A 23041-nucleotide genomic window follows, 5' to 3' on the forward strand; every position below is an offset into this window, starting at 1 on the left:
AAAAATGTGTGTCTCGTCTCTTTCAACCTGTCTGAGTCAGAGCGAGAGTTTAAAAAAAAAAAAATCAGAGCGAGAGTGAACAGCTCATCTAGTTCCATCTGTGCTGTAGCTAGTAGCCTAGTTTCACCTACCGGGGGGGCAACTGACACCCTACAAATAGGCCTTGCCACCCCAGCTGCCACCCCAGTTGGCAGCTTTGTTTTGAAAGAAAAGTTGTGGCTCATCGGACATTTATGAGAGAAAGTCTCTAATGTCCGAGTGCAAGTGAATGCAGCACAAGATACACGTCATGTAACCCCTCCCCCGGTCCTGGCGCGAGCGTGGACCGTGGACATATGATTGGCGGCGATTTCATTTGAACGGGACGGCGCAAAACGAGAAGCATTCGGACCCAAGCACTGAAGGAATGAGGTATTTGCGGTCTAGAGAAGAGACCGTCAGTGCGGCTGCACTCAGCATCGAATCAAAACGCACTAAAGCTGTTGATCTGAATACGTTTGTGAGGCGTTTTGCTGAACAAAATGGTAATCGCCGCATTCAGCTGTTATAGCCAACTTGATGCTCTGCTCACGGATGAGCATACACAACTATTAAGATGATGACCTTACCTTACTTCTTTGAGGGGGTCTGCCCCCAAAAAACTGTTTTAAGTCCTGAGAAAGTCAAATAAGACGGTGTGTAAAACTACACTGCACAGCCAACAGAAAGTAACCACTTTGATTGAACTAGGCCAGCAGGTAAGGACCTTCCACTGGATCATAACTGAGTATAAAAGAAGGCATGCCTGAAGTGATGGAGGCCATGTGAAGGCAAACACAAAGAGGAAACAACAGGTAAAATCAAGCAAACCCCCTCTCAGATTCCAGCAACCAGAAGAACATAAAGACTGGCTGGTGATTTGATTCATCAGCTTTGTGATGGAATAGAACATGCAGTGCATTTCCTTAGCTGTGGGTGAGTCCACGGACACCACTGACAATGCTCAGTTGCTGGTGTGTGTGAGTTGTTATGATGAGGTAAAGGGGGAGTTTGTTGAAGATGTGTTGGGCCTGAGGAACCTCAGTGGACACACAAGGGGGGGGGGGGGGGAGAGACATTTATAAAGCACTAATGGATGCTGAATGAAAGAGGGTGCAGCTGCCTTTATTCATACCTGCAGCTCTTACACTGCGACTCTGAGGGGTCGAGCACAGACACAACAACAATGAAAACAGCTGCTTACAGATTACTTTTGCAACCTCGTGTTAAGAATCTTGTTGCAATTGTTTAAAAGTTTGAATGAACGTAATAAACGGACCTTTGTCTTATTGAAACATTTATGTTGGACCTTTAAGATTTGTATTTGAGTACCCCTGCTTTAGTTGATCTAAAATATGTGTTCAAATGTTCTTCAAAACACAACTGCAAGTCCATGAAACGTGTCTTTCTGTATTTGTGAATGAAACGCCATCTCCTGGATAAAACCTGAAATTGAAAATCTGGCAACGCCCTCTTGGAAAATAGTGGGAGGGCTTAACATTCCTCGATACTGGTCTTAGGCAGGAAGCTGTAAGCTGGGCTGAAGTCGAATAGTCCATTTAGCTTAGGACCCTTCCTAAAGGAGTGAAATGACCCGGAAGTCCCTCAGTGGCAGCCATGATAAGTGCCGTTCCAATTCTCTAGATCAGTGGTTCCCAAACGGTGTGCCGCGGCACACTGGTGTGCCGTGAGGCAAGTCCGGATGTGCCGTGGGATTTTGTGACAACCATACCTTATTATTGCAATATACAACTACACAAAAATAAAAAAAAATGAATTTACTATATCAGTACTTTGTAGGTTTATATGTACGTAATCTGCGCGACTTGCGCGTCCACATCTCCACGTGCAGTGCTGCATACACATGGCTGAGTCAGCGATAACTCTCGAGGGGTGGAGGTATGCCCATTATTTTGAGTTCATCCGAAGAATAGACAGGAATGTGACGGTGAGGTGCAAACTGTGTCCAGGCCAGAAGCTGTTATATACTGCTGGAAACACCACGTCAAACCTCAACAAGCACCTGCAAAGAACACATGCTAAGGTGGAGCTACCGCACACGCCATTTGTTGTTTGTTTATATCACTGTCTGTTCTTCTTCTCTGTGTTCCGGTTGTTGCCTGTTTTGAATGACGAATACACACTACCGCCACCTGCTGGTAAGGAGAGTTATTGCCACTCACGCATGCGCAGTTCGTACGTGCTCGGCTGAAGTCTTTGCGGTGTCTGGTTCCAGTGCAACACATGGCCAACACGCAGGAGAACACGCTGACGCAACAGAGTGAGCAGAGATAGACTGCGCAAAATATACAGATAGCAGGAGACAGAGGACAGCCACGGTCAGATAGCAGGAGACAGAGGACAGCCACGGTCAGATAGGAAAACATTCAGGATCTGTATCAGTCTTATGCGACAATGGAAACTGAACTAAAGAGAACATTTGAAACTTTAGCAGTCTGCGTGTTCTGCCTGCAGGGAGGGGCGGGCCGGCCCTGCGAGTAAAGTAACGAGTTACTTTATGTAGAGTGTAACGAAGTAGTGTAATATATTACTTTTTTTACTTTTTTAAAGTAATATGTAATATATTACTTTTTTTTAGTAACGACCCCATCTCTGCTGAAATGTTACATTTATAATTTGTAGTTCAGGACCATGGACAATGCATCTTCCTTGCATTGACAGTTCTCTGTGCTGAATTTCCTTTGTCTCATTTTTAATGTTGTGACCTGTCTGGTTTAAATGAGTGTGTTGCTGCTTTGATGAAGCCTAATTTGATAACGTTTCAAATTAATTTCTGAAATATTTCGTTAATAAATATTTCATGAGTAATATAGTTGTCTTTGTCACATTTTATTTGGCATTAGTAAATAATTATGCACATTTACAGATATTTTACATGATATCAGTGATAACACGTGTTATAAGGGCTATTTTGCACAATAGGTGTGCCTTGAGATTTTTACTTGTCCTTTGGTGTGCCTTGGGCACAAAAAGTTTGGGAACCACTGCTCTAGAAGAAAGGAAAGGAGGTTTCAAGCTTCCTTTATCACCTCCTTTAGCTTAGGAACCACTGGACCTCCCTTACCGAAAGGAGAAGCGAAAATGCTGCCCCACAATGCATTGCAGCCGCAGCATTTGCCGTCACTCAACAGTCGGCCGTTCACGGAAACAACCGATTATGACGGAGAAATGATATCATGAAAGTTACGGTGCTTATTAAGCTTTTTAAAGCGTATGTGGTAAGTTACAAAGTGCTTTGTTTTGAAAGTTCATCAGTATTATAATAAAGAGAGAAATATGAATGTTAGTTTTCACTGAAATGATCAAATAAAGTCAACATCTCACAGTCTTCACTGAGCTGTGTGGGGTTTGTTCAACTTCTAAAAGATGTTTGAATGGTGATATACACAGAGATAGATGTTAAGGACTAACGTTTATATTAAATACATCTGTATTGATTTAAGATCTTTAGTTCATCAATCATACGTATTGGGATCATTTGTATTAATGTGGACCGGAGGGAGAGGGTGACGAGCAGAAGTTTCACTTTCCTTTTTTATGTCAGTTCCAGCTTTGGTCCTGAAGAATATGTTTCTCTGTTGTCCACGTTCATAAAGCAAAGCAGCAGCATCAGAGCACGGTGCAGAGTCTCTAGATGAGTTCACAGGAGTCCCTCGTTCTTATTAAACATCCATGTTGTAGTCCGCTGTATAGAAAACTGTAGTTTCCATGGTTTCCCCACAGCAGCAGACGCACACAATAACGTCCGCTGGCGCATCATAAACACGTCGGATAGTGAAAGTGCAGTCGATTCTCTAAAGTACCGCACTCTCTTCTCCTAAGTCCTTTTGAATTCTCCTATCCACTATCCCTTAACCCCGTGACGTTTCACTCAGAGGTCAAGGAATAGGAGATAGGGTTAGAATTTAGGAGCTAATTTTTAAACTATCCGACTGCAGCCCTGGAGTCTGAAATGAGGTGCTACATCTGTATTGGCTATTTTGCACATCCCTTTCAAGATTTCAAGATGTTCTAAGGTTTATTGACATATCATATACACAACAGTGTAGTTATGCAATGAATGAAAAACTTGGGTCACAGGTTCCTCAACAGCGCATTACAAGACATCTATAATATGTGTGTACCTCCACCATTAAACTGTCGTATTCTGCACATTTCTTATTCTATCTGCATACATAAGAGTATAATTCATATGTATAACATCAGTTAAAATAAGTGCTTCAACATAGTTAACATTGCAGGAAAGCAATATATTAGACGTTAAGTACTTTGTCAGGCTTAATATGTATCTGTAGATAGATACCCCCAAAGCTTTTTTCTTGTTTAAAAGAAGACCTTAATCTAAAATATTCTTTAATGTTTAAATAAAGGTTAATTCGTTTTTCTGTTTTGCACATCATCATATTAATATCTTTGTACATCCGGCACTAAACTGTTTTATTGTAGAGATCACTTATAGTATCTTCTTGATTTCTATCATTGACCTTCTACTTTCCCCCGATGAAAGTATATTGTTTTAATCAAATAACATTATTCGTACATGTCAGTGTTTCCCCCAGGATGGAGGTCAATTGTTAACAATGTGTCACTAATTCCAGATATTTGAAGTCTCTGGTTCTTTGGGTTTCGACACTGGTCTGGTTTCATCGGACCAGGAAAAGGCTTTCGACCGGGTTGAGCACCGTTACCTGTGGAAGGTGCTGGAGAGGTTCGGCTTCATCGCCAAGATAAAAGTGATGTGAGCATTGAGAGTGTGCTTAAGATAAATGGCGGTCTGTCTAGACCAGCGATACTCAACCCGCTGCTCCTTTAAGACTAGTTGCGGCTCTTTTAAGTCCCACTAAAAAAATAATAATAATTTTAAAAAAACGAAGAAAAAAAACATTGTCAGCAGAATTCATCAACATTTCATTATCACTCACAAGTCACACAACAGTCATCACACACAGCAGTCTATTAAGCCGCCCCCCCCATCCCTCTGAACAACCAATCACAAATTATTTCAGGTTTCGCGCTCTAAATTATTTCAGGTTCCGCGCTCCAAATTATTTCAGGTTCCGCGCTCTGATTGCAGGTGCGCGAGATAATTGCCCCGTCACACTGGGAAAACTAGCTTACAGCACTATGCAAAAATGGTAAAGGAATATAGGAAACGAAAATATGAAGAGGAATATCGAACATTTAAAGAGGACTGGGAACTCGAGTTTTTCTTCGTCTCGACCGGTTCGGGAAAATGCATCTGCCTGCTTTGTGACAACGTCATTTCACAATTTAAAAAGGTCCAATTTGCAGCGCCATCGCGACACAAAACACCCGAAGTTCAGTACCGACTTTCCGAAAGGTGGAGAGCTGAGGGCGGAAAAGCTGGCGAGACTCAAACAGAACCGAACTGCTCAAAAAAACATATTCCACACAAATACGAGTGAAAGAGCGACAGAGGCACCCTGTGATGATCAGTAAACATGCTGTCTGTTATCTGTTGCTATGGGCAGTCAGCAATGTGTGTTTTGTGGTTGCAGTGAAAATAATAAATCAGTTATTGCACTGTACATTATGCTTTTCATTCCTTAGTAACATATTACTATTATCCATATTCCCAAATGCCTAATGGTTTCAGGAGGAAAGGAGCGTTTTTGGATTGTGGCTCTTGCAAAAATATTTTTTCGTCAATGTGGCTCCTGATTAGGACATGGTTGAGTACCACTGGTCTAGACCCTTTGATGTGACCAGGGGGATCAGACAAGGCTGCTCGATGTCAGGCACGCTGTACACACAGAACCCATGCTACACAATATCCGCTCTTTTAATACACGTTTTATTTTATCGGCCTATGCAGACGACATCATTGTTTTTATAAAAGATCAACAGGATGTTTTGAAGCTAGGGCAGGTGGTGGACACTTCCCAAAAGATCTCCTCTGCAAAGTGTTACGGAAATCTTAGACCTAGTCAATACTGTGGAGATACACAAGTGAGAATGATCAAACAATAAATGGAGAAACAGACAGTTGTCTTTCTGGTTCTTTATTCGAAGCTTCGAAGACGCAGGTCTCACAGAGTACAGAGTATTTCTGGAAGAGTGCGCGCAACAGTCACAGAATAGCAAAGCTTATATACACGATAGGGCGGACAGAGTTCTGCGTAGCCAAGCGGAACGCCTCAGAAATCTGCTTTCCCACGGACGTCTCATTGTTATTAGACACCTGTCCTTGAGCTGCACGGTTATCAGAATATGGAAGTTCTTGTGGGACTTTGCGTGAAGAGGAGTGGTTTCAACATAGTCTGCCAAATCAGCTGTGGCCTTGAATAATAACCGTCTTTAGAGTACGCAGAGAAAACAGCAGATATCAGGACATGGTTCAGTAGTGTTAGACAATGCTGTTAGAAGCATTTGGTTTCACCATACAAGGTAACAAAAGAAATCACTAAAGGTCGACTGGGCTAAGAGTGAGGCCCGAGCAGTGGGGGGTGGCCTGGTGGCCTCCCTCAGCTCCCAGGTGGGTCGACATGGAAGAGGGGTGGGCTAAAGTATTTGGGAGTCCATCTTGGAGATGAGGTCACACTGGGGAAAAACTGGGAGGGAGTTTTAGAAAAGGTGGAGGGGAAGCTCGACAAGTGGCGCTGGTTGCTTCCCCTCATGTCCTACAGAGGCAGGGTGCTGGTCACCCAACAAACCCTGGTCATCCTCCGAGTGTCCGTTCTGCCCCGACAGACATACACACTGCGACCTGGACTCTCAGACCGAAGCCTCTTTTCAAAACCGTGGGGAGGTTTTTACAGAGACTGCTTTTATTCGTGGTGCTGGCTACAAGAAACAGAATGCAGGGAAGTGGGAACTGTTGAATTTTATTGTGGGGCAGGCAAAAATGGCGATATACAAAACCAGAAAAAAGAAAATAAACGGGAGAGCCGGTAAAAAATGTTTAAAAAACGTGTGGGTACCTGGCTGGCGCCCCCTAGCCGAGTGGCGCATATTTCAGCAGCGCCGGCACTATTTGTATAAAACGGAAACACTGTATGTCAAAGCACACAGTGAACAGATGTACAGCGAGTAGAGATGTCCCGATCCGATAACGTGATCGGGGATCGGAGCCGATCACGTGATTTTCAAAAAATCGGGGATCGGGAGAAAAAAATTGGGGATCGGGATCTTTTTTTTTTTATATAAAATATATTTATTTTATTTAATGTTACAAAACAAAAATGACCATGTTCACGTCTTAAAGTCATCCTGAGGACTTCGTTTTGGTTTAAAATGACACAACATCATGTATGTGTTGCTTCTTTTGGGCTTGTTTTCAGACCTGCTTATTCCTCTCAAAGCAACAGAGTGGGCGCAGCGTCTAATAGTAGCAGCAAGCTAACGAGAGGCTACGTTCAGCTGGTGAGTCGGGACAGAGAAAATGTCAGGAGTTTGGAAGTATTATGAAATTGAAAGCGAAGGCAGTGTAACAGCCAGTGCAATGTTTGCAAGGCAGAGGTTCCGCGTGGTGGAAAGAACAGAGCTACGTTCAACGCGACCAATCTAACACGCTACCTGAGAAACAAACAACAACAACAACACGACGAGTACACAGCGGCCACTCGGGTAACGGCACTGAAGCAACCGACTCTTTCAGAGGCTTTCAAAAGGAAAGAGAAACTGCCCCAGAACAGAGAACAGCCAAGATAGCTGAATTCATCGCGTTGGATGACCAGCCGTTATCTGTTACCTTTTTTCTCTCTTAATGCATTGCATAAAGATCGGATCGGGAAAAATCGGTATCGGCAGATTGTCAAAATCAAATGATCGGAATCGGATCGGGAGCAAAAAAAGGTGATCGGGACATCCCTAACAGCGAGTATTTAAAGACTTTGCTTCTCGAGAGTCTTCGACAAGCAAGTCGACTCTAAGGGATTGTCACAGTCAGCAGAATCGAGGAGAGTCTCCTCATGCCGTTCTTTCTCCCGTTTATTCGCCCGCTCCAGCGACCCAGCCTGGAACTTTACATCGGATTCATCCTCACTGGAGGTATAATGGTAAACCAGAGTGAATTCGTTATCGCTGACCTCGGGACAATGGACTGGAGCTCGCCCTGCCTTAGGCTGTGTTGGAGCGGAGGACGTCTTTCGCTTTTGCTTTCGCTCTGGAGCTGGCTCTGGCTTTCGCTCTGGCTCTGGAGCTGGGGGAGTGGAGGATGTCTTTCGCTTCCGCTTCCGCTTTCGCTTTGCCTTTGGCTCTGAGCTGGGGGAGCGGAGGGACCTGCTGCTTCAGCTTCTATCACGGCCTCGGCTTGTGCATCCATGGTCGCCTGGGCAATCGAATCAGTAAACATGTGTCTGATGCCCAAGGCCTCCTTATCCCCCGGGTTGCAGGCGTAGTACCGGTTCGATGGGTCCTGGTATACCTTCACCTGGAAAGATACGGATAATTAGTCAAACTGGAATGTTACATGTAAACAGTTACATGTGCATGCGAGTCCATCAGGTATCGAATAAACTTCAGTATATTTTTTTTATATAAAAAGGCAACAGTTGTGACGGCAAGGTGCTGGTTTCTCTGAGGTCATGTGCCCGGGCACGGATCATTGAGGTGTCCTTCAGGAACAGCCAGTCTGACAGACGGGAGAGTCTCGCCCCATAAGTAATAGCATGATATACATGATAACGCTTGACCCGGCTCACCTTTGACTGCACATCTCCTGACAGCTTTGTGTCTGGATCGATCCCCGCGTTGTAGTCCCGATACTCTGCCATCACCGCTTCTATGCTGGGTGGAAGGGTTATGGGCTGCATTGGATTCGCACACCCACTACCAGAGGGCCTGGGAAGTGTGGGTGACGTCTTCCCAGCCACTGGGCCCAGTGCCCGTTTAGCGCGGCGAGCTTTGGTTTTCCTGAGCAACCCAGGGGTACGGGTGGCTGCAGCATTTAACTTGCTATCATGTAGGCGGTTGATCCTGACGGGCTGTGTCACTGGAGCCGTGATGCCGGGTTGCTTTTGACCCGCGAGGAGCTCCGTGACTTCAATTGCCATCTCCGGTTCATCCCGGTCATCCGAGTCCTCACAGTCCCCCTGCAGCTCATCACTGGGTGCCACTTCGGCCCCGATGGCGTTCACAGCGGTTTCCTCCATAGCTTCGAGCAATCCAGGGGTATATCTGCCTGTTGGACGCAGTGTCGCTGAGTTCCGCCTGGGTCCCACACCACCCTGACCCTCATCCCGGGCCGTCTTAGAGATGGCACCATGCTCAGGTGATGTGTGTTTCTTCTTGGATTTGCACTTCACCCGCGAGGAACTCGGCATGGTTGCTCGCCGCCGAGACAAGTCTAGTTGGTTTACACTGGAGGGGGCTGCCATCGGTGTCCGTAATCCTTCGCCCCTAGACTCCTCATCACCAGCGTCTTTCGATTGAGTTCTGCCTGGGGACCGTATGCCGGAGGAAGCCGGGCTTTCTGGCTGCTGGATCGTGATGCTTTCAGCTGGTGGAGTCGCTGGCGAGCTCAGGAGGTCCCTCTTTGCACTGGAAGCCTTCGACTGCTTCAGCTTCTTTCTTAGAAAACACAACTCTTTATGGAGGGCCTCCTTTTGTGTGAGGTCTTCCAGCCTTAACGGTCCGTTTGTTGTTCCCTCATCGGCTTTGAAGTCAACTTCCCCGGCCCCGGAGTCTGGGTGTTCATCATGAGCACCATATTCCACATCCAGTGCCGTTATCATGTGTACTGGGGGGTCCATCTCCCGGAGCTCCCTCAGCATTTTAAGCCCCGTCTTGTGCTTCACTTCTTGCAGTGACAAGTCTGCTTCTTCTGGGCTGAGCTCCGGGTGGTCGCACTCGAGATGCCGGTCCAGCCTGGTGCCATGGAATGAACAGCCAATAACAGAACAGGGCTCCAGGCGAATGTTAATTCTCCCATGGGCCATGCGTAGGAGAATGTTGCGTTCATCTTTATTCAGCACGAGGTGCCTGTCCACCAAGTGCTTTGCGAGAGTGTAGTATTGCCGGTGACACAGCGGGCATTCTGGTATCGTCTTGGACATCATCTTGGAAGTCAACCAATCAAGCCTGTGGAGACACAAGCAGATTGAAATCGATTAAAAATCTATTGAAAAGTACGCTTTTTTGGGAGATGGGAGGCTCCATCTGCGTCCAACACCGCTGGGTAAGAAGGGGGGCTCCGACTCCAATCCATACCAGCATTGAGCTGTAGAGTGCCCCGAAGAACCAGGCCGACACTCATATCCGAGGCTTCAATTCATGGTACTCACCCAGCAAGTGAGTCGCAAACTGACCCGTAACCAGGCGCCAGTACGGAGGACCGGGGGCTGGAGAAGAAGATCGGAGAATTGATCCATACAGGCTTTAGAAGCAACACAGGAATCAAAAAGCCAGCCGACTGCACCCCCCACCTCAGCGCCAAAGGGTTAAGCTTTTTCGAGCCGCTCCTCCGTTGGCATTATTTTAAGATATAATTGACCGTTTTCTTCACTTTTCTCTTCTGTCCACGGTGGGGGCGCGTGGCAGGCCGCCTATGAGCTCCCAGATTCGGCCTGGAACCTCCAGGATTTGTGGGCTAAGCTCCATAAACTGACAAAATCACCCCGAAATGTCACTTTTCTAGCCAACAATATATAATACAAATACATTTAAATAGTAAAAAGGTACAAGTGTGCTCCGAATTACCCGGACTTTGATTTATATAGCCCCGTGATGGTGATTAAAACGCCTGATTAAAGCATATGCAGGACCCAGTGAGCTCCAGACTATGTGCATTCTATGTGCTCTTCTGTTCCTCTCAAAGATTCTTGAGAAAGCGGTCGCAAAACAGTTGTGTGATTACTTAAAAAACAATGATTTATCTGAAGATTTTCAGTCTGGCTTTAGAACACATCATAGCACAGAGACAGCTCTGGTTAAAGTCACAAATGATATTCTAATAGCCTCAGACAAGGGACTTGTCTCTATTCTTGTCTTGCTCGATCTCAGTGCTGCATTTGATACTATCGACCATGATATCCTATTGCAAAGACTAGAGCACTTAGTTGGCATACAGGGAACTGCTTTAGGCTGGTTTAGGTCCTATCTATCTGAACGCTCTCAGTTTGTACGTGTTAACGATGAATCTTCCACGCAAACCAAAGTTAGCCATGGAGTGCCACAGGGCTCAGTGCTCGGACCTATTTTGTTCACATTATATATGCTTCCGTTAGGCAATATTATAAGGAATCATTCTGTAAACTTTCATTGTTATGCGGATGATACTCAACTATATTTATCAATCAAGCCTGATGAAGTTAATCATCTAAATAAAATTCAAGACGGCCTCAAGGACTTAAAAACGTGGATGACCTTAAACTTTTTGATGTTAAACACGACCAAAACTGAAGTTATTGTACTTGGCCCGAAGAATCTACGAAACAAATTATCTAAAGACATACTAACTATGGATGGCATTAATTTGGCCTCCAGTGAGACTGTAAGGAACCTTGGTGTTATATTTGATCAGGATTTATCCTTTAACGCCCACATAAAATCAATTTCAAGGACCGCCTACTTCCATCTACGTAACATTGCAAAAATCAGGCATATCTTGCCTCAAAACGATGCAGAGAAACTAGTCCATGCATTTGTTACTTCTAGGCTGGATTATTGTAACTCTTTATTATCAGGGAGTACTAAGAAGTCAGTCAAGTCGCTTCAGCTGATTCAAAATGCTGTGGCTCGTGTACTAACCAGAGTTAGGAAAAGGGACCACATTACTCCTGTTCTGGCTGCCTTACACTGGCTCCCTATAGAACACAGGATAGAATTTAAAATTCTTCTTCTCGCCTACAAAGCCCTTAATGGGCAGGCGCCATCTTACCTTAAAGAACTCATTATACCCTACTGGCCTACTAGGGCATTGCGTTCCAAGAATGCAGGTTGTTGGTTGTTCCTAGAATCTCTAAAAGTACAATGGGAGCCAGAGCCTTTTCTTATCAAGCTCCACATTTGTGGAATCAGCTTCCAGTTTGTGTTCGGGCGGCAGACACCCTATCCGTTTTTAAGAGTGCGCTGAAGACCTTCCTTTTTGATAAAGCTTATAGTTAGGGCTGATTAGATTCAGCCCCTAGTTTTGCTGATATAGGCTTAGTTTGTCGGGGGACATCTTACTTCTTCCTTCTCTCTGTCTGTACCCGTGTACACTCATGTTCCGATTAACCCAGCTTCCCCAAATGTCTTTCTTTTTGGTGTCTATATACGCCGGGATCCGGAGTCATGGATGATCCTGCGGTCCTGTGTCCTGGATCGCGAGCCCTGGATCTTGAGTCGTGGCTGTGGTCCTGGATCATCGGTCCTGGATGGATATCCTCGTGGATTCATCTTCCTATTATACACACATGCATTTCCAAACATCTGGACTACCTATGTTGCAAATGTATTATCTTTTTCAATTTACACACGGCATCTATTGCACGTCTGTCCGTCCTGGAGAGGGATCCCTCCTCTGTTGCTCTCCCTGAGGTTTCTCCATGTTCCTTTAAACTGTGGGGTTTCTCCGGAAGTGTTTCCTTGTACGATGTGAGGGTCTAAGGACAGAGGGTGTAAGGACAGAGGGTCTGAGGACAGAGGGTGTAAGGACAGAGGGTCTGAGGACAGAGGGTGTAAGGACAGAGGGTCTGAGGACAGAGGGTGTAAGGACAGAGGGTCTGAGGACAGAGGGTCTAAGGACAGAGGGTGTGAGGACAGAGGGTCTGAGGACAGAGGGTCTGAGGACAGAGGGTGTAAGGACAGAGGGTGTGAGGACAGAGGGTCTAAGGACAGAGGGTCTGAGGACAGAGGGTCTAAGGACAGAGGGTCTAAGGACAGAGGGTCTGAGGACAGAGGGTGTCGTATTGTCATACTGATATTCTGTACACACTGTGAAGTCCACTGAGACAAATGTAACATGTGTGATATTGGGCTATAAATAAACATTGATTGATTGATTCTGTTAGGGAACCATATTATTGATAAAATAAATAATGATAATAATAATAATGATTACAAATCATTTTTAGGGGGACAACTGTGGAGAGGAGCCTGAAAATGACTCTTCAGCACCCCGGAGAAGCAAGGTGTGAGACTCACAGACACCCAGACACCCAGAGACCCAGAGACCCAGAGACCCACACACCCAGGGACCCAGGGCACAGCACCCCCCTCCATTACCCAGGGAACAGGGCTCTGATGTGGGCTAAAGTATTGTTAGAAGCAGTGCCAGTTGGAACAAGGCTTTTCTACCCAGGAATAAGTGTTTGAAACGTGGGGGAATGTTCCTGCAGCCCCTTAACAACTGTAATAATGAGAATCACGTGACACGACAGGCGATGTGTTCAAAATGAACGTCCTACCCAGATCGACCTCTGTCCTCAATCCCCCTTCAAATCCCACGATATTGGTTTAATGAAATAAATACTATATTCTCTCAGTTCACATGGAAGGATAAAAACCACGGATCAACCATCAGAAGGTGTCTCTGCCGAGGAGCACGGGTGGACCGGGGGGGCCCGATGTATACCATCGCTCATATAACGCCAGACCCCCTACAGCAGGGGGTATGGAGCGGCACGGGGACTGGAAGGACACATGACTACAGGAAACACTAAATCAATATCTTTGAAGTCATTATGGTATCCAACCTGAATGATCCATTAATGCAATGCTCCACCAGTGAGGTTCCCTCTGCCCCGAGGAGGCCCCTCTGGAGCTTCCCTCCTGCATGCCACGATGGAGAAGCCCGTATTCACGGCGGACCCATTGAATAATATACATCCCACACATCGGGCAAATAGTAAAACACCATCCCATAACTCCGTTCCCCGTGTCGATGGAGCATCTAAATCTGTACGTCCCTCGTCCTCTCCGATATGCAACCACCATCACATATTAAAGAGTTAACATCAAAAGGAATAAAGACAGGTCGTCATGGAGACCTTGATATGAACCTAAAAACACTTGCAAACAAGAAAGGAATGACTTCAGGTAAACTTCTCCTCACCTCAGCCGCCGATACTGATCTGCAGTCACGGAGAAGACGGAGCGGGACTCGGGCGGACCCTCGCCCAGCTGAGTGGGACAGAACCTGCTCCAGCTCAACATCTCCAAGTGTGTCCGGGTCAGAGTGACAGTTACAAACCCCCCCCGTCTGGTTGTGTCCTGCCCTACTCTTGATGCGTGGGAGTCATGTCCTTGTCTGCGTGTTTTTGTCTTTTGAAAATGTTTAATAAAATGTAAACGTTAAAAAAATAACTAATAATGATGACAAATCATTTCTAGGGCAGAAAGTGTTTTCAAAGTGTCTGGGGAAGTGGTGTGCAGAGAGGGAGAGGGGGCCCTGAGAGCAGGAGGCAGAACATGGCTTTTCTACCCAGGAATAAGTGCTTGAAACGTGGGGGGGGAAGTGGTGTGAAGAGAGGGGGCCCTGAGAGCTCCATGCAGCACACGGCTCTCCCACCAGAGGACCGGCTGCTTCACAGCACTTTGTAACCCAGGAAAGCAGCTTGAATCCTGGGTACATGCAGGGGCGCCGCCAGGGATTTTGGGCCCCATGAAAATATATCACATTGGGCCCCACCACCAGGCCACTTTGTTTATTACCTCGAGGGCCGTACCAAATGGTCTAGCGGTCCGTATACGGCCCGGGGGCCGGAGGTTCCCCCCCCTGCTTTAATATAAGTATTAGTATTAATATCATAACCAAAATGTCGGTGATTAACATTTTGTTTACAGACTGATCACTCAACGCTTCAAACGGTCCATCATCCTAAATAAACTAAAAGCAGTTTATTGTTTTATATAGATCATTGGCTACGTGGGAAAATACTGTGTTTGAAATGTATCATTTAAATTAGATTAGGGTTATCTTGAACTTTGATCGATTTTTAATTATTGGCGATTTTAATATTCATGTGTGCTGTGTTCCCGACCGCTCGTCAAAGACGTTCTGAATCTCATGGACTCTTTTAATCTCTCAGTCGGTTGATGGCCGACACGTGAGAAGGGACACACACTGGACCTGGCGTTGTCTCACGGTTCAGATGTTTGTATCGGGGACATTTGTGACACTGGTATTTCGGACCATGTGTTATTTCCTATGACGCTGCCTTGCTCTCAAGTTGACTCGTGCGCTCCGGAGCGACGCCTCCGTGCGCTGAATCCTCTGACAGCGTCACCGTTTTCCGTTGCCTTTAATGACGCTGTGCTTTCCACGGTAAATGGCTCTTGAGATGCCAGTACTGAGGCGAGTCTCAGCCTTTCTAATTCTACTTGCACGGATATTCTGGACCCGATCGCTCCCTCCACGCCAGACGCCCTGAACCTGTGACTGAACCGTGGCTAACTGACTCTACCCGCGCATGTAGACGAGCAGAGAGGAGATGGAAGAAGGATACACTTCACGTCTCCTTGGGGATTCTGAGAGACAGTTTAAGCGAATATCAGAGGGCTGTTAAATGTGCGAAAACTCTTTTTATTTCAAATCTTGTGTCAAAAACAGAAACATTCCCCAGTTCCTTTTTACCACTCTTAATTCTCTTTAAACCCCTGCAGCTCTCCCTGTGTTGGGCCATCACCTACTCCGTGTGAACAGTGTCTTTCATTCTTTAATGATAAAGTCTGGGCCCTCAGATCTTCACCTCCTCCTCCCACCTCAGACCCAGCAGGGTCTCCTGTGTGCTCAGCTGTCTTCCAGCAGTTTGACCTGGTTTCACTCTCCGAGTTATCGGAGGTGGTTAGAACATGGAAACCTTCACAATACGCCTTTGACAGTATTCCTCCCAGACTACTGTAGTGGACATTTTTATTATTATCATCCTTATTATTATCCTTATTATGTCTTTCATATGTTTAAACCAAATGCTTCTTATTTCCTGATATATTCTTACCATTATTATATTCTCTTCTTCCTCTCCTTCAAGGCCAAAGAGATGCTTTGGCTACTGAGAGACTCACACAGACACACACGAACTTCCCTGCTCTGAGAACCGTTATGCTATCTCCCTTTGAAGGCCAGGTGTCTAATAACAATCTGACTGTGTGAATCCAGATTTCTCACGTTCCCACTGGGGTTCTATATAACCTTTGCTTTTCCATTGTTCTGCGCACTCTCGGGCAGACTTTCCATACTCTGTCCGACCGGTGACAATATATTATTATATCGTGTATTTGAAGCTTCAAATAAATAACCAAATGACAGCTTTGCTTGATTCACCATTTATTTGTTTTGATCACTTTTGACTTGTACTCTCCAGCGCTGTGTTGGGTCCTAGATTTCCATAACACTACTGAAAGACGTCTTTAATACTATTGGGTCATATATTTTAACTTTGATAAATATCAAATAAAACAACTTATATAATATATAAATATCTCTCTCAGTCACACCTGGTTTTAAACTGCATATCAGAGAAGTTCCAGTCTGGTTTTAAATCACGCCACAGCACGGAAACTGCTCTTCTCAGAGTTTGTAATGATCTTCTTTTAACTGCTGATTCTGGAGTTCTGCTGTGCCTGTGCTTTTAGATTTGTCTGCTGCTTTTGACACCATTGACCACCGCATGTTGTTATCACGCCTTGAACTGTGTGTCGGTATTAAAGGTAACGTCCTAAAATGGTTTAAATCCCATCTGTCAGGAAGGACCCTTTCTGTGCATCTTGGCCAGTATTCTTCAGCTGCAGCCCCACTAGCGTATGGGGTCCCACAAGGCTCTGTCCTGGGCCCCATTTTGTTCAGTCTGTATTTACTACCTCTGGGGTCCATTTTTAAAAACCACAACATTTCTTACCATTGCTTTGCAGATGATCTGCAGGTATACCTGCCTATAACAGCAAATAAGGACTCTAGGATTGCCTTGCTTAGCTGTCTGAAAGACATGACATCATGGATGGAAATCAACTTCTTGACTCTTAATGAAAAGAAGACAGAGATTATAATATGTGGACAGTCTGAACTCCTGGATGGCTTTAATAGTGTGCTCGGCCCCTGAGCCTCCTACAGCCGTCCCTCTGTCAGAAACCTTGGAGTCATCTTTGACAACTGTTTTAAATTTGACAAACAGATAAGCTCAGTTGTCAAGACAAGCTTCTTCCAGCTGCGGCTTCTGGGGAAGGTAAAAGCCTATCTTCCTAGTAAGGCATTTGAACAGCTCATCCACTTCTTTATCACGTCTCGTTTAGACTACTCGGGGTTCTTACACCTTTTCCAAAGTCAAATTCAAGCACTTTTCAAGGTGCATTTTCCAGCTTTTCCAGCATCTCACAGCTGTTGTAAATTACATATTTATATACACATACTCAAATGAATATTTCCCTACCTCACATTAAATCAGATGTTCTTTATGCTATAAACAACCACATGTGTGTTTCGTGATAGCCTTCTACACGAGGATGAAAAATTAAAGAAAAGAAAACTAAGTTTAATATTTCAAAATTAGTGATCTGTACGCAGACTGGGCCTCCCATATACCTGGCTGAGCCGATATACAACTATCAGCCTTTTCAATACATTATTGATTACTATTTTTGAGGTACTTTTAGGTTGGCAGTGAACACAAGTCAGAGGTAAACGGTGTACTTTTCCTCCACTACATGTATTAATCCCTTTAGTTACTTCACAGATGAATGATGTGAAATCTAACCAAGTGTTGAATCAGACTTTAGTTCCACCTGGAGTAAATCCACCAGCTGCCCTGCAGTCTACAAAGTACTTCAGATTAGCTGCACCTCCACCAGCTACCCTGCAGTCTACAAAGTACTTCAGACTAGCTGCACCTCCACCAGCTACCCTGCAGTCTACAAAGTACTTCAGACTAGCTGCACCTCCACCAGCTACCCTGCAGTCCTACAAAGTACTTCAGACTAGCTGCACCTTCACCAGCTACCCTGCAGTCTACAAAGTACTTCAGACTAGCTGCACCTTCACCAGCTACCCTGCAGTCTACAAAGTACTTCAGACTAGCTGCACCTTCACCAGCTACCCTGCAGTCTACAAAGTACTTCAGACTAGCTGCACCTTCACCAGCTACCCTGCAGTCTACAAAGTACTTCAGACTAGCTGCACCTTCACCAGCTACCCTGCAGTCTACAAAGTACTTCAGACTAGCTGCACCTTCACCAGCTACCCTGCAGTCTACAAAGTACTTCAGACTAGCTGCACCTTCACCAGCTACCCTGCAGTCTACAAAGTACTTCAGACTAGCTGCACCTCCACCAGCTACCCTGCAGTCTACAAAGTACTTCAGACTAGCTGCACCTCACCAGCTACCCTGCAGTCTACAAAGTACTTCAGACTAGCTGCACCTTCCACCAGCTACCCTGCAGTCTACAAAGTACTTCAGACTAGCTGCACCTTCCACCAGCTACCCTGCAGTCTACAAAGTACTTCAGACTAGCTGCACCTTCACCAGCTACCCTGCAGTCTACAAAGTACTTCAGACTAGCTGCACCTTCACCAGCTACCCTGCAGTCTACAAAGTACTTCAGACTAGCTGCACCTTCACCAGCTACCCTGCAGTCTACAAAGTACTTCAGACTAGCTGCACCTTCACCAGCTACCCTGCAGTCTACAAAGTACTTCAGACTAGCTGCACCTTCCGCCAGCTACCCTGCAGTCTACAAAGTACTTCAGACTAGCTGCACCTTCACCAGCTACCCTGCAGTCTACAAAGTACTTCAGACTAGCTGCACCTTCACCAGCTACCCTGCAGTCTACAAAGTACTTCAGACTAGCTGCACCTTCACCAGCTACCCTGCAGTCTACAAAGTACTTCAGACTAGCTGCTCCTTCACCAGCTACCCTGCAGTCTACAAAGTACTTCAGACTAGCTGCACCTTCACCAGCTTTGAGAACACTTTCATGATCAATCATTATAAAACATATATATATATTATTCTGAAATGGACCAATCTGCACAACGACTACTTTCACTGTCTTTCACTATATTTAGATGAGAATACTTTCTACTTTCACTTGAGGAACATTTTGAATGCAGGACTTTCACTGTGACAGAGTATTCCTGCACTCTGGTACTTCTACTTTTATTCAAGGACCAGATCTGAGTACATCTACTTTTACTCAAGTACGAGATCTGAGTACTTCTACTTTTACTCAAGTACGAGATCTGAGTACTTATAATTTCACTACAATATCTGAGTACTTCTCCACCTCTGGTTGTGTATTAGTCTGAATTGTAGCCACAGAATCACGCAGAGCTGCATAGAAATAGACTCAATGGTAACAAGTGGAAAATAATATTTACAAATGTGTCCAATGACTTTAGGTAATTCTACTCAAGACTCCTGATTTATACATCTCCAAAGGAAGACTGTGTTCATTCTACCATTACATGATGGGATTAAAGCAAAGTGTAGTTTTACTATAATACTTCCATTTTATATAAAAGACAGTTTGTTTTCATCTGTTTTCAAATCAACAAAGTATTGGCTTTCAGAATATTAAACTTGTTTCGGCAAATTCAGATGATAAATACAGCTTTGAAGCTTCGGCATAATTACAAGCAGAGAGCGGACTAATGTAACGTCACAGCAGGCACAACAACAGCCGGTGTTTCTCCTGAGTGTTTCCCCGGGACACAAACACACATACACACACACACTCGCGAGCTTCCCCCAGACCAGTAATACAAACGAAGATGTGTCTTCGGGTCATGGTGACTGATTTCGATAGAGCAAGTCACATTTGGTTTAGGCACGAAACATACAGTAGAAATACATCGCTTTAGAAATCGCTCTGAGTCTAATCAATAGATTATATTTCGTGACGATAACACGAAATGCCGTGAGAGCTTCATCCTCGGAACACCACACGATGGCGACTGTAACGTAGGTACGCTCCTCTGAAATGATTGTCCCCTGCAATTATTATTATCCCTCATGGAGTTCGCTATTCAGCTCGCTAACGTTAGCTTAAACAATCGTAACATGCAACGTTAGCCTAATCTAAAATGCTCTTCTACGGCGTACCTTTCATGTGGCTCGTCAGCGCAGACTCTCGCATCGTTATTTGTTGCAAACTTTGCAGGAGGCTACTCGTGGGCTTGACCCTCGTCTTAGCCATGGCTTGTATTTGTCTTCTGCTAGCCAACGCTCGTTGAAACGGCAACCTCCTGGCACACAGTCATCTATCACTCTCATCAGAATGCCCAGGTCACACGTAACTCAAACACTTGCAGGTCGCGCGCATAGCGCGGGAAGGTGCGGCGGAGCTGTTTTATGGAGAAGCGAAGCAATGCTTTTCTTTTAATCTAAAAAGCGAACTATTCAGTCAGACAGCAATTTATTGTAAAAGTAAAGCATTTACATTTTCAAGCACTTTCCCAACCTTGAAAACACCACGTCAAATTTCAAGCATGGAATATAACAAAAATGGCTTCTGAAGTGAATTACCTACCATACCTTTAAATGTCAGCTGAAAGAGCAGTGCATTTGCTGTAAAGATATTAACAGTACTTGATGTCAGCTTAGTAAACAAAAAAACATTAGCTAACAGACTACTTTGCACCACTCATGGACCACACCCACCTTTTCTTGTGAAAAACTGGGTGACTTACTGTCGCCCTTTAGTCCCTCTCTCTTGTCTTTCTCTCCTTTCTCTCCTTTTCTGAGAGCCTGACTTTGTTGGTCGTTGAAACATGGTACAACACACTATGTAGGCTAGCATCCCTCCTCACATGCTTTCACTCTCTGCAAGTGCCAGTGCCTCACCTCGTTTGGAGGCAGGACCAAACCATTACACGTAAATAGAAGGGGGTGTCCAGAGGCTTTGGGTAATTCACTTTTGGTAGAAAATAAGTTAAATGAATTGTAAGTTTAGTGAGTAATTTATCAATATAACGTTCTATTAATGTTAATTATTGAGAATTGATGAAAGGTTACTTACATATTTTTTCTTAATGTTCTGAACATTTTTGGGCCCCTGTCAGTCACGGCCCTTAGAATTGTCCTAACTTTTCACCCCCTTACGGCGCCCCTGGGTACACGAGTGCTAAAAGTGCATCGACTGCATAAACATGCGGTGTTATGACCATATTCACGTCAGGATGGACCGGAAACTGTCCATTTCGTCCAAATGGAAGTCATTAAATGTTCAAGAAGAAACAAACGGCAGAGTCAATGCTGTTAGCCGGGTCTCAGACTCACAGGCACACATGCAGAGGTCCAGGGTGATGCACATCGCTTTTTACGCCAGGAATAGTGTTCTACACATGGGTAAATTAATGTCTAAAGTCGGGGGAGCTGTTTTAATTCAGGAACAATACAACCGGGGGAGAAGATACAATGTTTACCCGGCGCCCTTGTTTACCATATTAACCTATTTATCAGCCATACATTTTCAAAGGTGAGGTTGGAGTTCCATCTATTGGAATCTATTGTCCATACTACATTCAGTTTGTGCCGCATTGGGTGCACTAAACTGGAGTATAACTTCCATTGAGATACATTAAGCCATTCCGTCATCACTTTCAATGTTCATTTTGTACAGTTAATGCACTTTTCCCTTACTCACGGTAGTCAGTCCTTCCAGTCCGGGGTTTCTGTCGATCCAGTCCGGGGTTTCTGTTGATCCAGTCCGGATTTTCTGTTGATCCAGTCCGGGTTTTCTGGGTGCTTGTGGAGCTGTTACTTTCTGTTTGTGCAGCAAGAAAAATAGAAATAACTGGAGAGATAGTCCGAGGCGGAGGGAGAAAACGTTTTTAAAAGATTCAACGACTACACTTTTGAGTTTTTACGAATACAACCATCGTTTGTACCGAGCAACACGAGTGTGTGGCTCCGAGATCTTCCTGCGGTTGCTATGCTGCAATGATGGCAGATACTGAATGTTGCCGCCAAGCCTGCAACCAATCACAGTCTAGATGGGCGGGTCTGTGGGTGTTTAGCTGAGAGCAGATTGTAATAGAAGAAATACCACATCTCCGTTCACTCACACGTTTGTTTACACAGCAATGGCGGATCGTGGAGCCCTCAATAGTTCACCGGAAGTTAGGTTGCCGCTGACTTCCGGGGAACTATTGAGCCTATTTGCAGCATAATAGACCGTCCGTGTTGGACTTTTAAAGCTAAGAAGACGTTTACATATTTATATTGCGGATATTATCTGCACATCTGAGTCGAATCAACATGTGTATTAAAGGATGTTAGTGCATTATCCCTAAATCAGTATATTTAGGGAAGGTTTATAGACAACAGATCAGGATAAAGTTAGCAACACACGTTAACCACGGACAGCCTATCAATCCGTTCTCCTCGCGGTATTTCAACCCCACGCTGTGGAATTAGAGACACGGGGCTTCTTAGCGTGCTTTCATCCGGGTGGAGGGAGTTACGTATGAGTTAGATATAACATTGGGGCGTGTGATTGTAGTGGGTGGAGGCGGTGAAGTGAGGATATCCATTTTGGAGTTCAAGCTAGTATAATATAGTTAACGTTACACAATAATAAGGAATAATAAGGAAGTGGATATTTGAGACTTCTAAACAGTAAACAAAAGCGTAACTTATGGGTGAGTGTCATCTCATGTCCTTGTGATTCTGTTGTTACCTGTCTGTGTAATGTTGCAGCTCAGCTGATGTTGGATTGATGGCAAAGAGAGAGGGACTTAAGTGAGAGTGAAAACACAAGGTAAGTTTGAAATAGGTCAGCAATGTCCCGTCCTAAAGGTTGCTAGATGTATCTCACCCTTTCTCCTGCCTCCCTCTCTCAGCACAGGAACCCCAGGGGGATTCAATGGAGCCTGAAGACTGGCCCTGCACGGAGACCCTCGTATATGACGATATGCCGGGACAGCACGGAGGAAAAGGCACTGACAAACTGCACGATATGCTATTCAATGTTTATTGAATTCAAAGTATTTACATGGATGTTCCTAAAACAACAACATCATCATCATCATCATCATCATCATCATCATCATCATCATCATGCTGCTGCTGGTCCTTTGACTCATGGATGGGCCCTGTGGGTCTCCTGTCCTTTCTGGAAGTCTTA

General features: G+C 45.0%; 1 protein-coding gene across 1 annotated transcript; it reads right to left on the reverse strand.

Annotated features, from left to right (window-relative positions):
• Positions 1 to 6058: 6058 nt before the first annotated feature.
• Positions 6059 to 21897, reverse strand: LOC117441883 (uncharacterized). Its single transcript, XM_034077901.2, has 4 exons — positions 21804 to 21897; positions 21556 to 21679; positions 8703 to 10080; positions 6059 to 8431 (listed from the first exon to the last, which is right to left on the reverse strand). Exons 3-4 carry the CDS (start codon positions 10056 to 10058, stop codon positions 8024 to 8026), a joined length of 1764 nt encoding a protein of 587 aa, XP_033933792.1. The 5' UTR covers positions 10059 to 10080; positions 21556 to 21679; positions 21804 to 21897; the 3' UTR covers positions 6059 to 8023.
• Between the last annotated feature and the right edge of the window lie 1144 nt (positions 21898 to 23041).

This window comes from Pseudochaenichthys georgianus, unplaced genomic scaffold, assembly GCF_902827115.2.
Source record: "Pseudochaenichthys georgianus unplaced genomic scaffold, fPseGeo1.2 scaffold_2099_arrow_ctg1, whole genome shotgun sequence".
Lineage (NCBI taxonomy): Eukaryota > Metazoa > Chordata > Actinopteri > Perciformes > Channichthyidae > Pseudochaenichthys > Pseudochaenichthys georgianus.

Coding starts and splice junctions, on each gene's coding strand:
- LOC117441883 (XM_034077901.2), bottom strand. CDS start 10,058: ATGATGTCCAAGACGATACCAGAATGCCCGCTGTGTCACCGGCAATAC. Junction 8,432..8,702: donor CAGGAGATGTGCAGTCAAAG/GTGAGCCGGGTC, acceptor GTATCTTTCCAG/GTGAAGGTATACCAGGACCC.